Source organism: Microcaecilia unicolor, unplaced genomic scaffold (assembly GCF_901765095.1).
Source record: "Microcaecilia unicolor unplaced genomic scaffold, aMicUni1.1, whole genome shotgun sequence".
NCBI lineage: Eukaryota > Metazoa > Chordata > Amphibia > Gymnophiona > Siphonopidae > Microcaecilia > Microcaecilia unicolor.
In genome coordinates this window covers 183,828-208,755 of record NW_021963582.1, presented here as the reverse complement: position 1 = coordinate 208,755, position 24,928 = coordinate 183,828, and the positions used below count along the sequence as shown (strand labels likewise).

The 24,928-nt window shown below is 45.5% G+C and overlaps 1 protein-coding gene across 1 annotated transcript in view; it reads right to left on the bottom strand.

The window, feature by feature from the left end:
* The window catches only part of LOC115459459 (PR domain zinc finger protein 5-like), a 255,896-nt gene that overhangs the window by 220,781 nt on the left and 10,187 nt on the right, over positions 1-24,928 (bottom strand). The window contains exon 3 of the mRNA XM_030189281.1: positions 4,817-4,939. Coding sequence (XP_030045141.1) covers positions 4,817-4,939 — 123 coding nt within the window. The remainder of the gene's footprint in view (positions 1-4,816; positions 4,940-24,928) is intronic.

Genomic DNA, 24,928 nt, shown 5'->3' with positions numbered 1-24,928 from the left:
TCTTTTTTGAGATGCGGTGACCAGAATTGAACACAATATTCGAGGTGCGGTCGCACCATGGAGCGATACAATGGCATTATAATATCCTTGTGTTTGTTTTCCATCCCTTTCCTAATAGTATATATTAGTATGTATATTATGACAAGGCTACAGCCCAGAGGTACAAAATGAAACAACAAAATCCTGAACTACGTCTCCCAGAATGCATTGCCCGTCCCAGCAAAGGGAGCCCCAGGGATAGACAAGATGGGTATATACCAACTCTGACCACAAGAGGGAGGGAGAAGGAAGAAGCCCAGTTCCCTGGCTCCGTAATCAATACATGATGCCTCCCACCTGTAGAGGGAAGGGTGGGGTGAGAAGCAGGTGGAGGAGGGGGTTAAGGCTGCTGAGCAAGAAGCAGAAGGAGGATGGAATGGGAGCTGGAGAGCCCTGAGGAAGGTAGCACCTAAAGGGGGAAAGCTATGTGTTTAAAAGTTTTGATTTAAAATCTGTTGGAAGGAAGAAGCCTGTTTTGATTTGAACTGTTTGCTGTGGGGGAAGGGCAGAGGACTGGAAGAGTTATAAGCCTGGTTCCCCAGCTGCTCCTGTTTGTTGTGTAAGAACCAGTGTTGCCAAGTGGGCGGTTTTACCGCCCAATTGGGCGGTTTTCCGCGACCCGCTGCGGGTCGCGGTTTTTTGGACTTCTTTTTTTTTCTTTTCCGCGGTTTTTTCGGCCGCGGGGGGCGGGGTTAGTGACGTTTTGGGCGTGGTTAGTGACGTTCTGGGCGGGGCCGATGACAGCGGGGGCGGGGGTGATGACGCGGGGGTGGGGGTGTCAGGGGCGGGGTTTGAGTTTGGGCGGGTTTTGGGCTGTTTTTAGGTTGGATTGGGTGGGAAAAAAATTTTCCACCTGGCAACCCTGGTAAGAACTGGGGGAGCTGGAAACCCTGGTTGGACAGGAGGGAACAATTTTGCTGAAAGGCCAGCAGCACTGCTTGTGATACGTACTGTGAAAAGGAAGTATTTCCAAAGGGGACTATTGCAGCCCTCAAGAAAGGTCAGAGACTTTGGATTGCTGGGTGAGGGGCAGCACTATCCTGCCTGGGGCAGCCCTAACCCAGGGCTGGACTGAAGCTTTTGTTTGTAACTTGGAAACAAAAATAAAAAGAAAAGAATATTTGAAATTATCTGCTGGTGGCAATTTGTGGGGCTTGGATTAATCCTGGGGAGGAGACTTCCTTCCTCCCCCTACTGGCGCAGCGGACCCGTTTACAATATGTATATATATAAGTATACACTGTCAGCTAGCACATTTGCTTATTTCCGATCTGAGGAAGAAGAGCAACCTTCGAAAGCTAATCAAGAAATGTATTAAGTTATGTCCAATAAAAAAGGTATCATCTTATTTTCTTTTCCATGTTTTATTTTGTTTGATTTCTATTGATAACCTTAAGAGTGGACTAACATGGCTACCACACCTCTCTACTTGTAGTGGAAAAAGTGTGATCCTTCCCATACTAACCAAAAACACACTGTACCCACATATAGGTGACCCCTGCAGCCATAAGTGCTATTCTAGTGGTGTATTGTTGGGGACAGTAGGTTTTTGGTGGGTTTTGGAGGACTCATTATACAATGTAATGGAGCAACAGTGAAATGGGAGCTTTTAGGTGCAGTCCACTGCAATACCTCCTAGGGTGCCTCACTGCTCTCCTGGGATGTTTGAGTGGCCAGTTTACTAAGAACGCTGGTTCCTCCTACATCCCAATGGCTTGATTTTGTGCATTTTTCACTTGGAATTTTTTTTTTTTTTAAATGGTCAAAAAAGATAGACGTACTGAGAACAGTAATGAGTAGAAAAGGGCATTTTCGAAACAAAAGATAAACATTTTTCCGTTTCAAAAATGGTCATATTTTCTATTCAATTTTTGGACGTTTTGAGTAAAATGTCCAAAGTTGGATTGAGATGTCATCTCAAAAATTCCCCTCTATATTATCGACTCTATTTGGAAGATACTTCTGACCCTTTGGCACTGACTTCCTTGCTTTTGTAGATGTTTCTTTTATTCAACATGTGAGAACTTCCACACTCTCCTTAGCCTTAGCCTTGAATGGGTGGCAGAGACGGTTGGGAGGCGGGGCTAGTGCTGGGCAGACTTATATGGTCTGTGCCAGGGCTGGTGGTTGGGAGGCAGGGATAGTACTGGGCGGACTTATACGGTCTGTGCCCTGAAAAAGACAGGTACAAATCAAGGTAAGGTATATACAAAAAACTAGCACATATGAGTTTATCTTGTTGGGCAGACTGGATGGACCGTGCAGGTCTTTTTCTGCCGTCATCTACTATGTTACTATCCAGCTTATAATCGAAAGTAATCGCCGGCTATTTCCCGACACAAATCGGGATATGGCCGGCGATTTTGCAAAAGCGGCGAAAAGCATATATTCGAAAGCTACATTTGTGATAGCTTCGCCGCTTTCCCTTCGCCTCGCCGGCGAAAGTTCAAAGGGGCGTGTTGGCGGCGAAGCGAAGGCGGGACATGGGCAGGCTTGGGCGTGGCTACCAGACGGCCGGCTTTCGCGGATAATGGAAAAATAAAACCCGGCGATAAGCAGTATTTCGCCGGGTTTACTTGGTCCTTTTATTTTCACGACCAAGCCTCAAAAAGGTGCCCCAACTGACCAGATGATCTCCCCTTACTCCCCCAGTGGTCGCCAACCCCCTCCCACACTAAAATTATTAAAATACAAACCTTTTTTGCCAGCCTGTATGCCAGCCTCAAATGTCATACCCAGCACCCTGACAGCAGTATGCAGGTCCCTGGAACAGTTGTTGTTGGTTGCAGTGGACTGCAGAAAGGCAGAGCCAGGCCCATCCCCCCCCCCTACCTGTTCCACTTGTGGTGGGTAATGTTGAGCCCTCCCAAACCCCCCAAAACCCACTGTACCCACATGTAGGTGCTCCCCTTCAGCCCTTAGGGCTAGGGTAATGGTGCACACTTGTGGGCAGTGGGTTTTGGGGGGGATTTGGGGGACTCAGCACACAAAGGAAGGGTGCTATGCACCTGGAAGCTAATTTGGTTGTTTATAAAAGATGTTTGAAGTGCCCCCTAGGGTGCCCGGTTGGTGTCCTGGCATGTGAGGGGGACCATTGCACTACAAATGCTGGCTCCTCCCACGGCCAAATGCCTTGGATTTCGCCGGGTTTCAGATCGCCGGCATTTTTTTCCATTATTGCGGAAAAACAAGAGTGGCGATCTCAAACCCGGCGAAATCCAAGGCATTTCGCCGGCCCACACCGTATTATCGAAAAAAAAGATGGCCGGCCATCTTTTTTGAAAATACAGTTCCGGCCAGCTGTTGCGCCGCCGCCAAAATAGATCGCCGGCGACCTATTTCGCCAGCGACGTTCGATTATTCCCCTCCATGTTACTAATCATACTTTAGATGGTAGTTTTTGTCCAATTGCTCATCTTTTTCTTCGGATAGTGCAATGGCCTGAAAACCATGGGTCCATTTTGTCCAGTTAACTTCAATGGTTAGGTACTGAATATTGACACAACCACATAAGTGCCCACTCCATCCCACAAAATGGCCAGCTATAGCTTTAGGGTTAGTCTTAACATTCAGCCGCACTGAGGCTCCCGAGGAAATTAAAAAGAAATGGGATAGGAGGCAAGATCTCGTGCTAGATCGCTAACTCGTTAAAAGAAAGAAGGGTAGGGTCAACTTTCTCAATGAAAGAAGGTCAAAAGATATCATAAGTACATAAGTAATGCCACACTGGGAAAAGACCAAGGGTCCATCGAGCCCAGCATCCTGTCCATGACAGCGGCCAATCCAGGGTAAGGGCACCTGGCGAGCTTCCCAAACGTACAAACATTCCATACATGTTATTCCTGGAATTGTGGATTTTTCCATTTAGTAGCAGTTTATGGACTTGTCCTTTAGGAAACCATCTAACCCCTTTTTAAACTCTGCTAAGCTAACCAGTAATCAGTAAGAAAAAGGAAGGATGATCAAATCTGTTGACAACTAAATTGTTCAAAGCTGTTAGATCATGAATGGATTTTGAGGCATTGTAAGACAGGAAAACTAAGCATCTAGATTGCATTTCTCTGCATTAAATTTCAACAGCTAACTGGTGCACATAGGGAACAACCACTGAGCTTTAAAAAGATGACAGAGGTGTATAGATAGTATCATGAGTTAAATGGGTAAACGGAACGGATTGTTTTCTCCTTCAAAAAGGACAAAGATCAGGGGACAAGCCATGAAATTAATCATAGAAAATATTTATTCATTCAACGCTCAATTACGGTCTGGAATTTGTTACCACAGGACACAGTAAAAGCAGTTAGCCTAGCTGGGTTCAAAAAAAAGGTTTTAACAAATTCCTGGAGTACTACTCCAAGAATTACTATTAAGGTAGACCTGGGGAAGCCAGTGCTTATCCCCGAGGTTAAGTGACGTGGAATCTTGCCAGCTTTCGGGATTTTGCTATGCGCTTGTGATGGGGACAAGACACTCCTGGAAAAAGAATACTGCATTTGATGGACTTTTTGTCTGATCCACTGTGGCCGTACTTATTTACTTGTACAGTTGGAAAAGCTGTTTTATTTTAATTTTATTTAAGCCAAAAGGGCAGAATTCTAAGCTTAACTTAATCTTTCAGAATTCTTTTTTCTTCATCTAATCTAAAGCCATATAAATCTGTATTCATCTGTATTTTAATTGAACTACATTTCCTGAAATGACTTTTCAATTATTATATTCTAAATCAAAGAAAAGGAACAGAAAAAGCTGAGTGCAATACAAAACTCCAACCATTTACCTGGATGGCAGCCAGATTCTTCTGCTCCTGCGATGGAGCCTCATGGATGAATCGCAGCCAGTTGGAATGACGTGGATTACTGGCATCAAGGACATACAGGACTTCTCCCTTACTCCCACGAACCTGAAACACAGCAGATCATGGTAACATTAGACCCAGCAACCCAAAGAGGGGCATAATCGAAAGGGACGCCAAGTTTTTCTGAGGACGTCCTCGCCTCTAAATTCTAAAGCATGCAGTTAAAAAGGGGCGTGGCCATGGGCAGGGAAAAGGGCATTTTCATGGGTGTTCCCAAATTTAGGTGTATTGTTATAGCATATGGCCCAGTCAGAGTAAATCTATGCACAGGGATTTACGCCAAAATTTTCGTAGGTGTAAATGGAGGCGTGTAGTTTTAGGCACGCCTAAATCTTATAGAATATGCTTAGGCAAAAATGATTTCCGGACAGATTTTCCAGGCGCCATGTAAAAATCCTGAGCAGCTGTATTAAAAAAAACCCAAAAGAAAACCCCATAATCTCCAGAAAAATGATACAGCATACCAAGATTCATTCAGATTTATTTTTCTTAATTACTTCTAAGCTGTTTCCATAAAAACATATATAGTGTTATTTAGCAACATTTGCTTGTGTTCTCGTGAAGAAGGGTTACCTTCGAAAGCTAATCAAAAAATGTATTAAGTTATTCCAATATTTCCAATAAATGTTTTTTTAAATTAGTCAAACAGTGGACATCAGACTCACAGAAACAGAAGCCTGCGCAGCCTTCTACATGGAATGTTTTGCTAGCAACATTCCATGTAGAATCTCCAATAGTAGCAACATTCCATGTAGAAGTCGGCCCTTGCAGATCATCAAAGTGGCCGTGCAGGCTTCTGTGAGTCTGACGTCCTGCAGGACGTCAGACTCACAGAAACAGAAGCCTGCGCAGCCTTCTACATGGAATGTTGCTAGTGGAATAGCAACATTCCATGTAGAATCTCCAATAGTAGCAACATTCCATGTAGAATCTCCAATAGTATCTATTTTATTTTTGTTACATTTGTACCCTGCGCTTTCCCACTCATGGCAGGCTCAATGCGGCTTACATGGGGCAATGGAGGGTTAAGTGACTTGCCCAGAGTCACAAGGAGCTGCCTGTGCAGGGAATTGAACTCAATACCTCAGGACCAAAGCCCACCACCCTAACCACTAGGCCACTCCTCCTTCTCATCAGTTTATATCACTGTGCTGCCAAAGCCGGGGAAAGATATTGAATTGGTAGGTTCTTACCGTCCTATCTCACTAATAAACCAAGATCTTAATCTTCTGGCCGGCATACTGGCGGCACGGTTGGGGGGCTTTTGTTCCCCCAGCTTATACATCCTGATCAGGTGGGATTCGTCCCGGGTAGATCTGCGTCAGCTAACATCTTAAAAGTGTGCAGGATACTACGGGAAGGGATGAGATGCCCTGGGGAGTGGAGGAGTGGCCTAGTGGTTAGGGAGGTGGACTCTGGTCCTGGGGAACTGAGTTTGATTCCCACTTCAGGCACAGGCAGCTCCTTGTAACTCTGGGCAAGTCACTTAACCCTCCATTGCCCCAGGTACAAGTAAGTATCTGTATATATAATATGTAAGCTGCATTGAGCCTGCCATGAGTGGGAAAGCGTGGGGTACAAATGTAACAAAAAAAAAAAAAAATTCTAGCTGAGTTTGAACACGGAAAAGGCATTTGATAAGATAATATGGGAATACCTGTTTGGGGAGTGGTATGGCATATCGGGAGCTTTTTTGGACTGGGTACGGGTGCTATACAGTAATCCCACAGCTCAACTTCTCACCAATGATGTTCTTACTGACTCAATCTCATTGGACCACAGCACAAGACAGGGAGGCCCACTTTCACCCGTGCTTTCACTAGAACCTCTGGCCGTTAAGATTGAACAGGAGGAGGAGCTGGAGGGCATAAGGGTAGGAGACTGTGAATATCAGGTGAATTTATTCGCCAATGACATGCTACTACTCCTGAACAACACCTCAGTCACGTTACCTCTTGTTATGAAGATTATAAGAGATTTTGGAGACTTTATTTATTATTTATTTATTTAGATTTTACTCACACCTTTTTCAGTAGTAGCTCAAGGTGAGTTACATGCAGGTACTCTGGATATTTCTCTGTCCCAGGAGGACTCACAATCTAAGTTTGTACCTGAGGCAATGGAGGGTTAAGTGACTTGGCCAAGATCACAAGGAGCAGCAGTGGGATTTGAACTGGCCACCTCTGGATTGCAAGACCGGTGCTCTAACCACTAGGCCACTCCTCCACTATAGCAACATTCCATGTAGAATCTCAAATAGTAGCAACGGAATCTCAAATAATAGCAACATTCCACGTAGAATCTCAAATAGTAGAAACAGAATCTCAAATAGCAGCAACATTCCATCTAGAAACTCAAAGAATGTTTATTTAGATTTTGCTCACACCTTTTTCAGTAGTAGCTCAAGGTGAGTTACATTCAGGTACTCTGGGTATTTCTCTGTCCCAGGAGGGCTCACAATCTAAGTTGGTACCTGAGGCAATGGAGGGTTAAGTGACTTGCCCAAGATCACAAGGAGCAGCAGTGGGATTTGAACTGGCCACCTCTGGATTGCAAGACCGGTGCTCTAACCACTAGGCCACTCCTCCACACCCACTTTGCTGGGCTACAAATTAATTTTGGGAAATCAGAGGCTCTGCCTATTAGTAGCCCATGCAGAAGTACCACCATTGCTAATTTCCCCTTGGTGTGGGCACGAACTGGCATAAAATACTTGGGGGATTACTTGAGCGCTGACTACAAATGGATTTACAGAAAGACTTGAGATCATACGCTGGTTGTGCTTGCATTGGAACGACTTACCGGCGAATTTCTTGGGTCGTGTAGATCTTGTAAAAATGGTTGCCCATTTGGGTGACGCAGAAGGAGGAAAAACTATATCGTAGTGTCATTAGCTCATTCATATGGCATTACTACTACTTAACATTTCTAAAGCGCTGCCCGGGTTACGCAGCGCTGTACAATTTAACAAAGAAGGACAGTCCCTGCTCAAAGGAGCTTACAATCTAAAGGACGAAAAGAGCAGTCAGTCAAATTGGGGCAGTCTAGATTTCCTGAATGGAGGTATAACGGTTAGGTGCCGAAGGCGACATTGAAGAGGTGGGCTTTGAGCAAGGACTTGAAGATGGGTAGGGAGGGGGCTTGGCGTATGGGCTCAGGGAGTATATTCCAAGCATAGGGTGAGGCGAGGCAGAAAGGGTGGAGCCTGGAGTTGGCGGTGGTGGAGAAGGGTACTGAGAGGAGGGATTTGTCCTGTGAGCGGAGGTTATGGGTAGGGACGTAAGGGGAGATGAGGGTAGAGAGGTATTGAGGGGCTACAGATCGAGTGCATTTGTAGGTTAGTAGGAGAACCTTGAACTGTATGCGGTACCTGATCGGGAGCCAGTGAAGAGACTTGAGGAGAGGGGTGATATGAGCATATCGGTCAAGACGGAAGATAAGACGCGCTGCACAGTTCTGAACGGATTGAAGGGAGGCCGGTGAGGTGTAGGTTGCAGTAGTCAAGGCGAACGGTAATGAGAGAGTGGATGAGAGTTCAGGTGGTGTGCTCAGAGAGGAAGGGGCGAATTTTGCTGATGTTATAGAGGAAGAAGCGACAGGTCTTGGCTGTCTGCTGGATATACGCAAAGAAGGAGAGGGAGGAGTCGAAGATGACCCCGAGGTTGTGGGCAGATGAGACGAGGAGGATGAGGGTGTTGTCGACTGAAATAGAGAGTGGGGGGAGAGGAGAAGTGGGTTTGGATGGAAAGACAATGAGCTCAGTCTTGGCCATGTTCAGTTTCAGGTGGCGGTTGGATATCCAGGCAGCAATGTCGGATAGGCAGGCCGATATTTTGGCCTGGTTTTCTGCAGTGATGTCTGGTGTGGAGAGATAAAGCTGGGTGTCATCAGCAAAGAGATGATATTGGAAGCCATGAGATGAGATCAGCGAGCCCAGGGAAGAGGTGTAGATTGAGAAAAGAAGGAGTCCAAGGACAGATCCCTGAGGAACTCCAACAGAGAGCGGGATAGGGGTAGAGGAAGATCCATGGGAATGTACTCTGAAGGTACGGTGGGACAGATAAGAGGAGAACCAGGAGAGGACAGAGCCTTGGAATCCAAATGAGGATAGTGTGGTAAGGAGTAAATTGTGATTAAGTGGAGGGGATAACTGAACAAAAACGTCTATCTCCATGGGCGTTTATCTCCGAGAACGGGTCCGTGAAGGGGCGGACCAAACCGTATTTTCGAAAAAAATGACGTCCATGTTTTATTCGACAATTTGTGAGCTGGGCGTTATTGTTTTTCAGTGATAATGGAAAATGAAAGCGCCCAGCTCAAAAACGAATAAATCCAAGGCATTTGTTTGTGGGAGGGGCCAGGATTTGTAGTGCACTGGTCCCCCTCACATGCCAGGGCACCAACCGGGCACCCTAGGGGGCACTTTTACAAAAACAAAAAAAAAGGTAAGAGCTCCCAGGTGCATATCACCCTTCCCTTGTGTGTTGAGCCCCCCAAATCCCCCTCAAAACCCACTGCCCACAAGTCTACACCATTACTATAGCCCTAAGGGGTGAAGGGGGGCACCTACATATGGGTACAGTGGGTTTGGGGGGGTTGGACGACTAAGCATTAAGCAGCACAATTGTAACAGGTAGGGGGGGGGATGGGCCTGGGTCCACCTGCCTGAAGTCCACTGCACCCCCTAACAACTGCTCCAGGGACCTGTATACTGCTGCCAGGGAGGTGGGTATGACATTTGAGGATGAAAATAAAAAGTTGTGAAACATCATTTTTTGTGGTGGGATGGGGTTAGTGACCACTGGGGGAGTCAGGGGAGGTCATCCCCGATTCCCTCTGGTGGTAATCTGGTCATTTAGGGCACTTTTTGGGGCCTTATTCGTGAAAAAACAGGGTCCAGGAAAGGTGCCCTAAATTCTAGCTACAAACGCATACTTTTTTTCCATTATCGGCGAAAGGCGCCCATCTCTGTTCGGGTGATAACCACGCCCCAGTCCCAACTTCACCACGCCTCCGACACGCCCCCGTCAACTTCGTACGCTTCCGCGATGGAGTGCAGTTGAAAACGTCCAAAATCGCCTTTCCATTATACCGCGTTATTCGTTTTTGGGAGATAAACGCCTATCTCCCGATTTAGGTCGCAATATAGGCGTTTTTGTCTTTCGATTATAAGCTGGATAGTAACATAGTAGATGACGGCAGAAAAAGACCTGCATGGTCCATCCAGTCTGCCCAACAAGATAAACTCATATGTGTATACCATACCTTGATTTGTACCTGCCTTTTTCAGGGCACAGACCGTACAAGTCTGACCAGCAGTATTTCCCGCCTCCCAACCACCAGTCCCGCCTCCCATCACCGGCTCTGGCACAGACCGTATAAGACTGCCCTCCACTATCCTCGCCTCCCAACCACCAACCGCTCTTCCCCCACCTGGTCCACCACCCAATTTCGGCTAAGCTTCTGAGGATCCAGTCCTACTGCACAGGATTCCTTTATGCATATCCCACGCATGTTTGAATTCCGTTACCGTTTTCATCTCCACCACCTCCCGCGGGAGGGCATTCCAAGCATCCACCACCCTCTCCGTGAAAAAATACTTCCTGACATCTTTTTTGAGTCTGCCCCCCTTCAATCTCATTTCATGTCCTCTCGTTCTACCGCCTTCCCATCTCCGGAAAAGATTTTTTGGCGGATTAATACCTTTCAAGTATTTGAACGTCTGTATCATATCACCCCTGTACCTCCTTTCCTCCAGGGTATACATGTTCAGGTCAGCAAATCTCTGCTCATACGTCTTGGAACACAAATCCCATACCATTCTCGTAGCTTCTCTTTGCTACAGTGTCAAAAATGGCGGATAGGTCGAGGAGGATGAGGATGAGGATGGAGCAGTGACCTTTGGATTTGGCAAGGAACAGGTCATTACAGACTTTAGCGAGTGCTGTTTGTCGAGTGTAGAGGGCGAAAACCGGATTGAAGCGGATCGAGGATGGCATGAGAGGAGAGAAAATCAAGGCAGCGGCTGTGAACAGAAGTATTTTGGAGAGGAAGGGTAGGAGGGAGATGGGGCGGTAGTTGGAAGGACAGGTAGGGTCTAGTGATGTTTTTTTGAGGAGTGGTGTGACTACAGCATGCTTGAAGGTGTCAGGGACAGTTGCAGTGGAGAGAGAGAGGTTGAGGATATGACAGATGGGGGGGGTGACAGTAGGAGAGATGGTGTTTAGTAAGTTGGTGGGGATGGGATCCGAGGAACAGGTGGTGCATTTCGAGAAGGAAAGAAGGCGGGCGGTTTCCTTCTCGGTGATATCAGGAAAAGAGGAGAGGGAGGCCTGGGATGGTTGGTTGAGGGAGTGGGTTAAAGGGTGAAGAGGAGGAGGTGGTTTGGTAGTGAATTCGAGGCTGACCTTCTGCACCTTGTCGCGGAAATAGTCAGCCAGTGATTGAGGAGGGAGTGGGAGCAGAGGGCACTTTGAGGAGGGTGGCGAAGAGACGGCGAGGGTTGGAGCCGAGTGAGTTAGTCAATTGGGAGTTAGTCAGTTTGGCAAGGAATAGGGAAGACTGGAAGGAGGATAGCATGAATTTGTAATGAATGAAATCGGTATAGGTGCGAGATTTCCTCCAGAGGCGTTCAGCAGATCGGGTGCAGGAGCGAAGGTATCGGATGCAAGGGGTTAGCCAGGGCTGGGGATTAGTACGCCTTGTGGGACGGGAGGTGGATGGTGCAAGGGTGTCCAGAGCAGAGGAGAGAGTGGCATTGTAAGTAGAGACAGCCTTGTCGACAGACTCAGAGGACATGATGGAGGGGAGGAGATTAGAGATACTAGAGGATAAGGTGGGAGGGTCGACAGCCTGGAGATTCCTGAAAGTAGTGGTTAGTGTTGGGCAGGACTGAGGGGGAGGGTGATGAAGTGTGAAGGTGATCTGGTGATGATCTAAGAGAGGAAGAGCTGAGGTGCAGAAATTGGAGGGTGAGCAGGTAAAGGAGAGGACGAGGTCAAGACAATGGCCAGTTTGGTGAGTAGGGGTGGTGCAGCTCAGCTGGAGGTTGAAGGAGGATGTCAGAGTGAGGAACTGAGAAGCGTAGGAGTCGGATGGGTCGTCAGCATGTATGTTAAAGTCTCCAAGAATGAGGGACGGAGATGAGGGTTCAAGGAAGACGGAGAGCCATGCATCGAAGTCGGTAAGGAAGGAGGGGAGGGACTTATCAGGGGGGCGGTAAATGACTGCAACTCTGAGTGGCAGCGGGTAGAATAGACGGATGGAGTGAGCTTCAAAGGATGAGAAGCAGTGAGACTGTGGTAGGAGGAGGGGTTGAAAACTGCAGGAGGGCGAAAGTAGAAACCCAACGCCTCCTCCGCGGCCAACTGGGCAGGGAGTGTGGGAGAAAAGATAACCTCCATGGCATAGAGCCGCGACTGAGGCAGAATCATTCTAAGCGACCCCGCATTGCCTTTGCTAAGTTAACAAAGGACAGATCCAAGGGGGGGTGTGCGCCTCCCAGACCTTAGGCTTTATAATGTGGGTGCACGAGATACACACACTGACCACTAGGTACGCCCTGCCTGGTTTCTGGCAAAGTTGGTGTGCCCCTATTGATACATTCTATGTCTTGCAGGGTTGGGGATGACGTAGAGGAGGTAAAGTGGGAAGGAACCAGTTTGCCAGTTTGTGCTAGCTCTAAGTAAGGCCTGGAAATGGTGGAGGGTTACAGTGGGGGGAGCCGGGAAAGTTTACCCGTTCCTATCTTTGATAAATATTCCGGATTTCCCAGCAGGTATGCGGCAAGGCACTTTTCAACGATGGGCAAGAGGGGGATGTCAGTACTTTAGGGCAACTGATGGAACTGGGGGGGTTCAAACTTTCCTACCTTTGATCAGATCAAGTGAGTGTGGAGCCTCTCTAACTCTCAATTTTTACAAGTTCGAGATTACTACAATTCTGTGGTGAGGTTAGTGGGATCCCAGGTGGCCTTTACCAAACTAGACAACCTGTTTTTAAGCTTGCCTGCTTCCTCCAATAGACTTTCCCAATGGAGCCGCCTGATAGGGGATCACAGAGCGGCATCCTACTTGGAGGGCTTGGCTGCATGCTGGAGCGCGGATTTGGGTGAGACAATTTCCCGGGACCTTCTAAGAGGGGCGTTTGAGATAACACCTAGGATCACAGTGAATGCTGCACTTCAGGTTATCCAATATAAAGTTTTACATAGAGTGTACATAACTAGTCGGAGGGGAAAAGTTTGGGGTTTATGGGATGAAGATTTGTGCATAAAAGGCCACTCGGCTACGGGCAACCTCCTTCATTCGTTCTTGGAGTGCCCGTTACTCTCGCAGCTATGGCATCAGTCCCTGGCAGTAGCTTCATCCAAGCAGTCCAACATCCCGAAGATAAAAACTAATCAGACAAGCAGCAACACTGGAGCCGACATTCCTGCTCCTTCCATTTCGGCTGCCTGCCATAAATGCTCTGCATGATGTCACCAATTTATCTACTTACACTCCTAAGCATCTTTTTGTCTTATTCTTGGCAGCAGCTTCTCAGGCTAAGAAATTAATTATCCTTATAATGTCTGTAACTTCCCAAGAATTAATGTCACAGTCCATTAATTTGTAACCCTTGGTTTGAGTAGAACATCGGTGGGCTATACAAATGTAATTTTTATTTGGACTGGTTGAGGACCGAGCTGGGGGTAGCAGAGAAAGAAGGCCAGCTGGCCTGTTCTCTCATGCAATAATGTGGTCCAACTGTGGAGGGTTTTACTTTAAACTTGGATGAACTAACCTGAACAATCACCGCAGGAAAACTATTTATGCAATTGGTATAATCCAGTAAATGAAAGTACTTTAAAAGTACAGTCCTAAGAGAAAGCAGGTTATCCATCAGAGAGATGTCCAAAGTGTAAAAGACTTTTTCCTATCTTCTCCTCTTACATAATAGTGGAAGACTAGTTCCATTCAGATTTCAGCTGAAAACCAAAACTGCCCCCCTACCCCCCCCCCCCCCCCCCCCCCCCCCCACCAGCAGAAGACAGGCCTGCCGGCAGCTGCCCCCTTCTGGCCCCACAGACCCAGTGGCTGCCCCCTCCTGGGCCTACCTTTTCACTGGTGAGTAGTGGGCCCAAGAGTATCCCAGCTGCCATTTTGAGATTGGAACCACCACAGGCAACAGTGATCCTCACTCTCTTGCCTGTGCCAGTTCCAGTTCCGAATCTCAAAATGGCTGCCGAAACTTCCTGCAGCAAAATGGCTATCATGGGAAGTCCCAGAAGCCGGCCGTGCACAAGAGCGAGTGAGGATGCTCCCATGCCCACTATCCACCAACAAAAAAGTGGACCCAGGAGGGGCAGTTTCATTTTCAGCGATGGTTTCTAACAAAACCAAGCAGACAATTTTGGTCACAGATTCTGATTCAGCAGAAACCGAAAGATCCAGTTTCAGTCGTGCTCTGGTTCCTATATTTCCTGGAAGCAGCCCAGCAGCAGTATGGCTCTGAGGCTCATTCCCACTCCTAGCTCCTCGGGGTCAGTGACCCTTAAGTCAGAGATCTCTCTTGTTCCATCATCACTGGCTTCGAGCCTCTTTCAGACTCCAATTCAAAATCCTACTGATGGCTTTCAAAATCTTATTTTCTTAACTGCTCCCAATCTGACTCACTTAGTACTACTACTACTTAACATTTCTAGAGCGCTACTAGGCTTACGCAGCGCTGTACCTTGCATATCTCTCCGCGTAGTATTCCCAACTCTTGGCTCATCAGCAATAAGCCAGTAAAGAATCCACATGCCAATGTACCTTCTCTCACTACCAATACTTAATCATTTCTATAGCACTACTACTACTACTACTACTACTATTTAGCATTTCTTTAGCGCTACAAGGCGTAAGCAGCGCTGCACAAACATAGAAGAAAGACAGTCCCTGCTCAAAGAGCTATGTAATAAAAGTGAGCCAAGTATAGGACAATCAAGCCATGGTGACATCACTGATGAGGTTGGCTCTTATTGGTGGACTGAGGCATTATGACATCACAATATTAGCTCTGGTTACAAGAGACTACTTCTACGACTATTTAGCATTTCTATAGCGCTACAAGGCGTACGCAGCGCTGCACAAACATAGAAGAAAGACAGTCCCTGCTCAAAGAGCTTACAATCTAATAGACAAAAAATAAATCAAGTAAGCAAATCAAATCAATTAATGTGAACGGGAAGGAAGAGAGGAGGGTAGGTGGAGGCGAGTTGTTACAAGTGGTTACGAGTCAAAAGCAATGTTAAAGAGGTGGGCTTTCAGTCTAGATTTAAAGGTGGCCAAGGATGGGGCAAGACGTAGGGGCTCAGGAAGTTTATTCCAGGCGTAGGGTGCAGCGAGACAGAAGGCGCGAAGTCTGGAGTTGGCAGTGGTGGAGAAGGGAACAGATAAGAAGGATTTACTAAATGAAGAGAGAGATATAACAGGCATCTTAGAAACCTGGTGGAAGGAGGACTACTACTTCTACTACTATTTAGCATTTCTATAGCGCTACAAGGCGTACGCAGCGCTGCACAAACATAGAAGAAAGACAGTCCCTGCTCAAAGAGCTATGTAATAAAAGTGAGCCAAGTATAGGACAATCAAGCCATTGTGACATCACTGATGAGGTTGGCTCTTATTGGTGGACTGAGGCATTATGACATCACAATATTAGCTCTGGTTACAAGAGACTACGACTACTACTACTATTTAGCATTTCTATAGCGTTACAAGGCGTACACAGCGCTGCACAAACATAGAAGAAAGACAGTCCCTGCTCAAAGAGCTTACAATCTAATAGACAAAAAATAAATAAAGTAAGCAAATCAAATCAATTAATGTGAACGGGAAGGAAGAGAGGAGGGTAGGTGGAGGCGAGTGGTTACAAGTGGTTACGAGTCAAAAGCAATGTTAAAGAGGTGGGCTTTCAGTCTAGATTTAAAGGTGGCCAAGGATGGGGCAAGACGTAGGGGCTCAGGAAGTTTATTCCAGGCGTAGGGTGCAGCCAGACAGAAGGCGTGAAGTCTAGAGTTGGCAGTAGTGGAGAAGGGAACAGATAAGGAGGATTTATCCATGGAGCGGAGTGCACGGGAAGGGGTGTAGGAAAGGACGAGTGTGGACTAGACGTACGCAGCACGGTACACTTGAACATGAAGAGACAGTGCCTGTTTGACAGAGTTTACATCTAATAAGGACAGACAAACAGGACAAATAAGGGAATTACTTAAGGTGGGAATGATAAAAGACATGGGTACTCAATAAGGGGTTAGGAGTTAAAAGCAGCCTTAAAAAGGTGAGCTTTTAGGCTTGATTTGAAGACAGCCAGAGATGGAGCTTGACATACTGGCTCATGAAGTCTAGTCCAGGCGTACGGTGCAGCATGATAAAACAGAGTCCGGAGTTGGCAGTGGAGGAGAAGGGTACAGATGACAGAGATTTACCCAATGAACGGAGTTCCCAGGGAGGAGTGTAAGGAGAGGTAAGAATGGAGAGGTACTGAGGAGGAAGCCATGAAAAGGTGCAAACCATACATATTTCTAGTTTTTATTTTATTTATTTATTTGTAGCATTTGTATCCCACATTTTCCCACCTATTTGCAGGTTCAATGTGGCTTACATTTGCCGTAATGGCGATTGCCAGTCCGGACTACAAATATGCACATGGTTTTGCAATCAAGTGCGTACAAACATGGTGAAAGAATGCATTGTGATCTTGCGTACATATTAGTGCATGGTTTTACAATCAAGTGCGTACATACATGGTAGAGGAATACATTGTGATCTTGTGTAGGTGTTGGCATTATGTAATTGCTCAGGTGAGGACAATTAGGGTGAGAGTATTAGTGTATGGCAGTGAGGTTAGTCGACATTTTGTGGTTGCATAGTAGACGATATTAGATTAGAAGTGGTATTATTTGTTCATTAAGGTCATTGAGTTTGCTTGGTTGCGTGATTGGGTCGGGCCAATCTTAATCTTCATTCTTATTGTTTGGTAATTAGGACGGTTGTTTGTTGTATGCCTTCTTGAATAAGTCAGTTTTCAGTAGTTTTCGAAAGATGGTTACCTCTTGCGTTATCTTTATGGTCTTCGGAAGCGCGTTCCATAGCTGCGTGCAAATGTAGGAGAAGCTAGTTGCGTAAGTGGACTTGTACTTTAATCCTTTGCATGTGGGGTAATGGAGGTTGAGGAACGTACGTGCTGATCTTTTCGCGTTCCCAGCAGGCAGGTCTATAAGGTCTGTCATGTAGGCCGGAGCATTCCCATGTATAATTTTGTGGACCATGGTACATACTTTGAACGCAATTCGTTCTTTTAGAGGGAGCCAGTGTAGTTTTTCTCTAGGGGTTTGGCGCTTTCGTATTTTGCTTTCCCGAATACGAGTCTAGCTGCTGTATTTTGGGCTGTTTGCAGCTTCTTAATGATTTGTTCTTTACAACCTGCGTAAATTGCGCTACAATAGTCTAAGTGGCTCAGCACCATTGATTGTACTAGGCTGCGGAATATGTCCCTTAGGAAGTAAGTTTTGATTCTTTTAAGTTTCCACATGGCGAAAAAACATTTTCTTTGTTGTATTTTTCGCATGGTCTTCTAGTGTGAGATTACGGTCGATCGTAACTCCCAGAATTTTCAGGCTGTCAGAGACCGGGAGAGTATAGTTTAGAGTGTTTATAGTATTGTTTTTATTTGAGTTGTATTGTGAAGATAAGATGAGACATTGAGGGGCATAATCGAACAGAAACGCCTATCTCCATGGGCGTTTATCTCCGAGAACGGGTCCATGAAGGGGCGGACCGAATCGTATTTTCGAAAAAAACATGGACGTTTATCTTTTTTTGAGCTGGGCGTTTTTGTTTTTCAGCGATAATGGAAACCGAAAACGCCCAGCTCAAAAACGAATAACTCCAAGACATTTATTCGTGGGAGGGGCCAGGATTCGTACTGCACCGGTCCACCTCACATGCCAGGACACCAACCGGGCACCCTAGGGGGCACTTTTACAAAAAAAAAAAAAAATGTAAAACAGCTCCCAGGTGCATAGCACCCTTCCCTTGGGTGTTGAGCCCCCAAAATCCCCCTCAAAACCCACTGCCCACAAGTCTACACCATTACTATAGCCCTAAGGGGTGAAGGGGGGCACCTACACGTGGGTACAGTGAGTTTGGGGGGCGGTTTGGAGGGCTCCCATTTACCAGCACAAGTGTAACAGGTGGGGGGGGGAATGAGCCTGGGTCCACCTGCCTGAAGTCCACTGCTCCAGTGACCTGCATATTGCTGCCAGGGAGGTGGGTATGACATTTGAGGGTGAAAATAAAAAGTTGTGAAACGGCATATTTTGTGGTGGGAGGGGGTTTGTGACCACTGGGAGAGTCAGGGGAGGTCATCCCCGATTCCCTCCAGTGGTCATCTGGTCATTTAGGGCACTTTTTGGGGCCTTATTCGTGGAAAAACAGGGTCCAGGAAAAGTGCCCTAAATTCTCGCTAAAAACGCATATTTTTTTTCCATTATCGGCGAAAGGCGCCCATCTCTGATCGGCAGATAACCACGCCCCAGTTCCGCCTTCACCACGCCTTCGACACGCCCCCATCAACGTTGTCCGCATCCGCGACGGAGTGCAGTTAAAAACGTCCAAATTCGGCTTTTGATTATACCGCTTTATTCGTTTTTGGGAGATAAACGTCTATCTCCCGATTTGGGTCACAATATAGGCGTTTTTCTCTTTCGATTATAAGCAGGATTGTGTCTTTTCTGCGTTTAGTTTCAATTGAAATGCATCCGCCTATGAATTCATTATTTGGAGGCCGTGTTGGATTTCTTTTGTAATTTCTGTTAGGTCATGCTTGAACGGGATATATATCGTGACATCATCTGCATAGATGTACGGGTTAAGGCCTTGGTTGGATAGCGATTTAGCTAGAGGTGTCATCATTAGGTTGAATAAGGTTGGTGACAACGGTGATCCTTGTGGAACTCCACATTCTGGTGTCCATGGTATTGATGTTTTTGATTTTGAGATCACTTGGTAGGTTCTAGCTTCTAGGAATCCTTGGAACCATTTTAGTACGTTTCCTCCAATCCCAAAGTAGTCTAGGATGTTCGAGAGTATTTGGTGGCTAACCATGTCAAACGCGCTGGACATGTCGAATTGAAGGAGCAGCACACTGTGTCCGGCTGCTATTAGTTGTTTGAATTTGGTTATGAGGGTAGTTATCACAGTTTCCATACTATGGTTGGATCGGAATCCTGACTGTGATTCATGTAGTATTTTGAATTTGTCTAAGTAGTTGGTGAGTTGTTGTGTTACCATACTTTCCATTATTTTGACAATCAGGGGGATGGATGCCACTGGTCGATAATTGGTCGTGTCGTTTAATTTTTTCTTTAGGTCTTTGGGTATCGGTGTAAGTAATATGTTTACTTTGTCTTTGGGGAAGAGTCCATGTTGTAGCATGTAGTTCAGGTGTGTTGTGAGTTCTGTTATGAAGCGTTTGGGGGCGGACCTTACTAGATAGCTAGGACAAGTGTCCAATTTGGAGTGGGTTTTGGAAAATTTGTTGATTGCTTGAGAAACAGTGTTTTCGGTTAATAGATCGAAGCTGTTCCACATTCGATTTTAATATAACTATTTTGCTTTTCTCGAGCTGGGAGCAAACTTAAGAATTGCAAGACAGCTATAATGTGCTTTTTCTGAAAGCTACCCTTCTAAGGTTGTGGTTTGATATTTGGCCTATGCTAACTTGTGATAAGTTGCTGGTCAGCAACTAAGACAAAGACTCCTATGACTAAGGGCATCTGCTGTATCCAGATAAACAATCAAAAGGAGAAGTAAGTGGGTGTGAGCAAAATTACATCCTTAGCAGGAGGGTGGGGGTAGTAACAAAGTAACTTTACTCATTATCTAATGAAAAAACTAACTGTCTTGTCTGCCTGTATTATTTAGATTGTAAGCTCTTTTGAGCAGGGACTATCTCTTTGTATCAGGTGTTCAGCGCTGCGTGCGTCTGGTAGTGCTATACAAATGCTAATAATAATAATAATAAAAACTTACATGACAGGCCCTAACTGCCAATATAATGGACGAATAAATGAATTAATTTGATGCAACATGTTGGAACATGATTCATCACAGGAAACAGAATATTCTGGAAAGATGCATATTCATTAGGTAGGAAGGGTAATTATAATTAAGATAATGAAGAAAGGAAAAAAAAGTATTTAAGAGGAAACAGAACTGAGGATGGCGAGCCTCAGTGTGTCCACTAGGAGGTGGACAGGTCCCAGGGAAAACTCTGTTTTTATTTGCTACATATTATACTCTATTGGGAGTTTATTTCTTATTATTTCAATAATTACTGATTGGCTTCTCTGACAATCTGAATAAACATTTATTATGTCTAATACTTATTTAGCAGCCAGAGTTTTTCTTGCCTGGAATTCTGCCTGGGGGTATCGGTCCACCCCCCCCAGGAGACCTCCAGAAGGTTACTTCTCTCTCAGAGGCAAGACAGAAAGTAAACAAGAGTGAATGCACCTGTAAGTCAATAAGAGGAGTTTGAATTGTATGTGGAACAGATAGGGAGCCAATGAAGTGAGGAGAGGGCTAATATGAGCATAGTGACACTGGTGGAATATAAGTCGTGAGCAGAATTTTGAAGGATAGAGATGGCTTAGTGGGAGATTTGTGAGAAGCAAGTTGCAAAAGTCTAAGCGAGAGGTGATAAGAGTGTGGATAAAGGTTTTAGTAGAATGCTCAGAAAGGAAGGGTCGAATTTTAGTAATATTATAGAGAAAGAAACTACTAGTCTGTTGGATATGTGTGAGAGAGAGAGAGAGGGCAGATGAGAGTGTTATCCACAGAGATAGAGAATGGGGGAAGAGGAGAGGTTGGTTTAAGGGGAAAAGATAAGAAGCTCAGTCTTGGTCATGTTTAGTTTCAGATGGCGGTGAGACATCCAGGTGGCAATGTCAGACAGGCTGGCAGATACTTGGAACTGGATTCCTGCTGAAATTTCTTGTGTGGAGAGGTAGATCTGAGAGTCATCAGCCAAGACAAGAATATTTTTCAAAGCGAGCACCTTAATTTTCAAGATACTATTCGGAATGGCACCCGAATATATGCTTAACATGATTGAACTATCCTCAAGAAATGCCTGCCCAGAAAACAAAAACTACCTACTTCTACATCTACCCAACTGCAAAAACACCATCTACAAAACTATCTACACAGCAGGATTTATCTACCTAGGTTCCAAATGGTTGAACTCGATACCAAAACCATAAGAAGCATTACAAATCTCCTCCAATTCAGAAAAGAAATGAAAACCTACCTCTTCAAAAATATTCTACAGCTAATCAGAAAAATATTGTCGCCTTCCTTTCAAATCTCTCTCTTCAAAAACTTTATGAATAACCACACGAACTATAGATGCCCTCTCAACACTGCACAACACTATTATAACTCCACCAAAATGTAAACTGTAAGCCACTTTGAACCAAAGTAAGTTTTTGGATAACAGTGGGATACAAGAATGCATAAATAAAGGTGATACTGAAAACCATGGGATAGAAACATGACGGCAGATAAAGGCCATATGACCCATCCAGTCTGCCCATCCTCTGTAACCCCTAATTCCTCCTGTTCCTAAGCAATCCCACATGCTTATCCCATGCCTTTTTAAATTCTGGAACAGTCCTCGACTCCACCACCTCCACCGGGAGGCCATTCCACACCTCCACCACCCTTTCTGTGAAATAATACTTCCTTAGGTTACTCCTAAGCCTATTCCCTCTTAACTTTGTCATATGCCCCCTCATTCCAGAGCTCTCTTTCATTTGAAAAAGGCTCTCTTCCTGTAAATAAATGCCCTTGAGATATTTAAACGTTTCTATCATGTCTCCTCTCTTCCAGCGTATACATGTTGAGGTTCATAAGCCTGTCCCTATAATTTTTGCATTCAAGACCACTTTCAAATTTTGTAGCCGCCCTCTGGACCGACTCCATCCTGTTTACATCTTTCCATAGGTGCAGTCTCCAGAACTGCACGCAGTACTCCAAATGGGGCCTCACTAGAGACTTCTCTTACAAGAGCACGCAGTTATGGAATGCATTACCTACAGACTTGAAAGCAATCAAAGACACAACTATCTATCGAAAATCTCTGAAAACATTCCTCTTCAACAAGGCCTACAACAAGAACCTACAACCTCATTGATATCCTGTTCTGACAATGCTACCAAATTTTATGTAAGCCACACTGAGCCTGCAAATAGGTGGGGGAATGTGGGATACAAATGCAAATAAATTAATTACTTAATTAAATAATTAAATAAATAAAATAAACTTATACAAGGGCACTATCACCTCCTTTTTCCTGCTGGTCATGCCTCTCTTTATGCAGCCAAGCATCCTTCTGGCTTTGACTGTCGCATTTTCTACCTGTTTGGAAGCTTTAAGGTCATCAGACACAATCACCCCCAAGTCCCGCTCTTCCTTTGCACACTGAAGCACTTCACCCCCTATACTGTACCGTTAACCTTGGATTCTTGCGACCCAAGTGCATGACCCTGCATTTTTTCGGATTAAACCTTAGTTGCCAAATATTGGTCCATTCCTCCACCTTCACTAGGTTCTTCCTCATGTCATTCACACCCTCCAGGGTGTCCACCCTGTTGCAGAGTTTAGTATCATCCGCAAAGAGACAAACCTTACCAGACAGCCCTTCCGCAATATCGCTCACAAAGATGTTAAAAAGAGCCGGCCCTAGGACCGATCCCTATGGTACTCCACTGATGACATCCTTTTCCTCAGAGCAAGCTCCATTTACCACTACACTCTGTCTCCTACCATTCAACCAATTTTTAACCCAATCCGTTACTCTAGGTCCCATACCGAGGGCACTTAATTTATCAGTAGCCTGTGCAGAACCGTGTCAAAGGCTTTGCTGAAATCCAAGTATACCACATCAAACGCCCCTGCTCACCCAGTCGAAGAAGACAGTCAGATTCGTCTGACACGACCTGCCACTAGTGAAGCAATGCTGCCTCGGGTCCCGCATTCCATTTAGTTCAAGAAATCTCACAATCCTCCTCTTTAGAAGCGTTTCCATTAGCTTACTCACTACCGAGGTCAGACTGACAGGTCTGTAATTCCCAACCTCCTCCTTACTTCCACTCTTATGCAAAGGAACCACATCCGCCCTTCTCCAATCCACTGGGACCACTCCAGTTTCTAAGGAAGCATTGAAGAGGTCCACCAGCAGAGCTGACAGAACTTCTCCGAGTTCCTTAAGCACCCTCGGGTGTATCCCATCTGGCCCCATCGTTCTGTCTACTTTTAGTTTGGCAAGCTCTTCACGAACACAGTCCTCCGTAAACGGGTCTTGGTCTACCATACATCCATTCCCTTTAGCCTTTGTTTTCTGCAGCCCTGCTCCCGGTCTTTCATTCGTGAACACAGAGTTAAAATACTTGTTAAAGAGTTCAGCTTTATCCTTATCTTCCACATATTTCTCTCCCTCAGCTTTGAGCCTCACAATGCTATTATGGCACTTCCTCTTGTCACTTACATATCTGAAAAAGGTCTTATCACCCAATTTTACCGTAAGCTATCTTTTCCTCCATTTGCCGCTTCACTTTCCTGATAGCTTTTCCAGCTTCTCCTCGCTTATTTAGGTATTCTCTCCTGTCTTCATCTTTCTGAGTCGTCTTATAACGTGCAAAGGCTATCCTCCTTTCGCTTATCTTTTCAGCTACTACATTCGAGTACCAGAGAGGTCTTCTTTTCCTCTTACTTTTATGTAATTTTCTAACATAAAGAAACTGAACATATCTTGTATGATATGTTCAGTAGGATATTTAGCTTTATCATTTGTGCCAACATGGATGAGTAGCATTGGAGCGTGGTCCATAGGTTTGATGAGTCTAGGCAATCTTTCCGCAATATTGCGAATCTTGGCACCAGGCAGACAGCACACCTCTCTGGACAACATATCTGGCCGGCAGATGGGTGCTTCGGTACCCCTGAGAAGTGAATCTCCAACCACCACTACCTTTTGTTTCTTTGGGGTCAATTGTCTGGCTGAGATGGCATTTTTGGTCATTGTTTCCTCCTGTTTTTTCAGATGTTTCTAGCTCTTCTACCTCCAGGGCTGTGAACCGATTCTTTAGTTGGGATGAGATCAGATCACCAAGGGAAGAAGTACAGATGGAGAAAAGAAGAGGTCAACCAACCGATAGTGAGATAGAAGCGGAGGAGGATCCACCAGAGTATACACTAAAAGTGCAATGGGAGAGATCAGAAGAAAACCAGGAAAGAACAGAGCCCTGAAATTCAAGTAAGCGTTATCAATGAGTAGGTGGTGATCGTTTGACACTGTTGATCACCGCCTAATCCTTGATAATGCTTACTTGGATTTCAGAGCTCTGTTCTTTCTTGGTTTTCTTCTGATCTCTCCCATTGCACTTTTAGTGCAATGCAGATAGATCGAGAAGGATGAGGATAGAATAGAGACCTTTGAATATGGCCAGGAATAGGTCATTGGAGACCTTAGTAAGGGCTGTTTCAGTTGAATATAGAGGGCGAAAGCCAGACTGAAGTGGATCAAGAATAGTTCGAGATGAAAGAAGGCCAAGACAATGGTGGTGAACAGCACGTTCAAGTACCTTGGATAGGAAAGGGAGGAAGGAGATTGGGCGATAGTTGGAAGGACAGGTAGGGTCCAATGAAGGTTTTTTGAGAAGTGGTGTTAACAACAGCATGTTTGAAGGCATCCGGAACAGTTGCAGTGGAAAGTGAATGATTGAGGATATGACAAATAGAAGGGGACAGTGGGAGAGACAGTGCTAAGTAGATGGGTGGGATCAGAGGAATAGGTAGCCAGTGTGGAGAAGCATATCATTGGGCCAATTTCCGAGGATAAAATGTCTATGTACTAATCAGAACATCACCGTTGGTTGTGCAATAGAGTTTCCACAGCTCTTATGGTGGCTCATTTCTTATAGTATTCTTACGAATTCATCCAGTT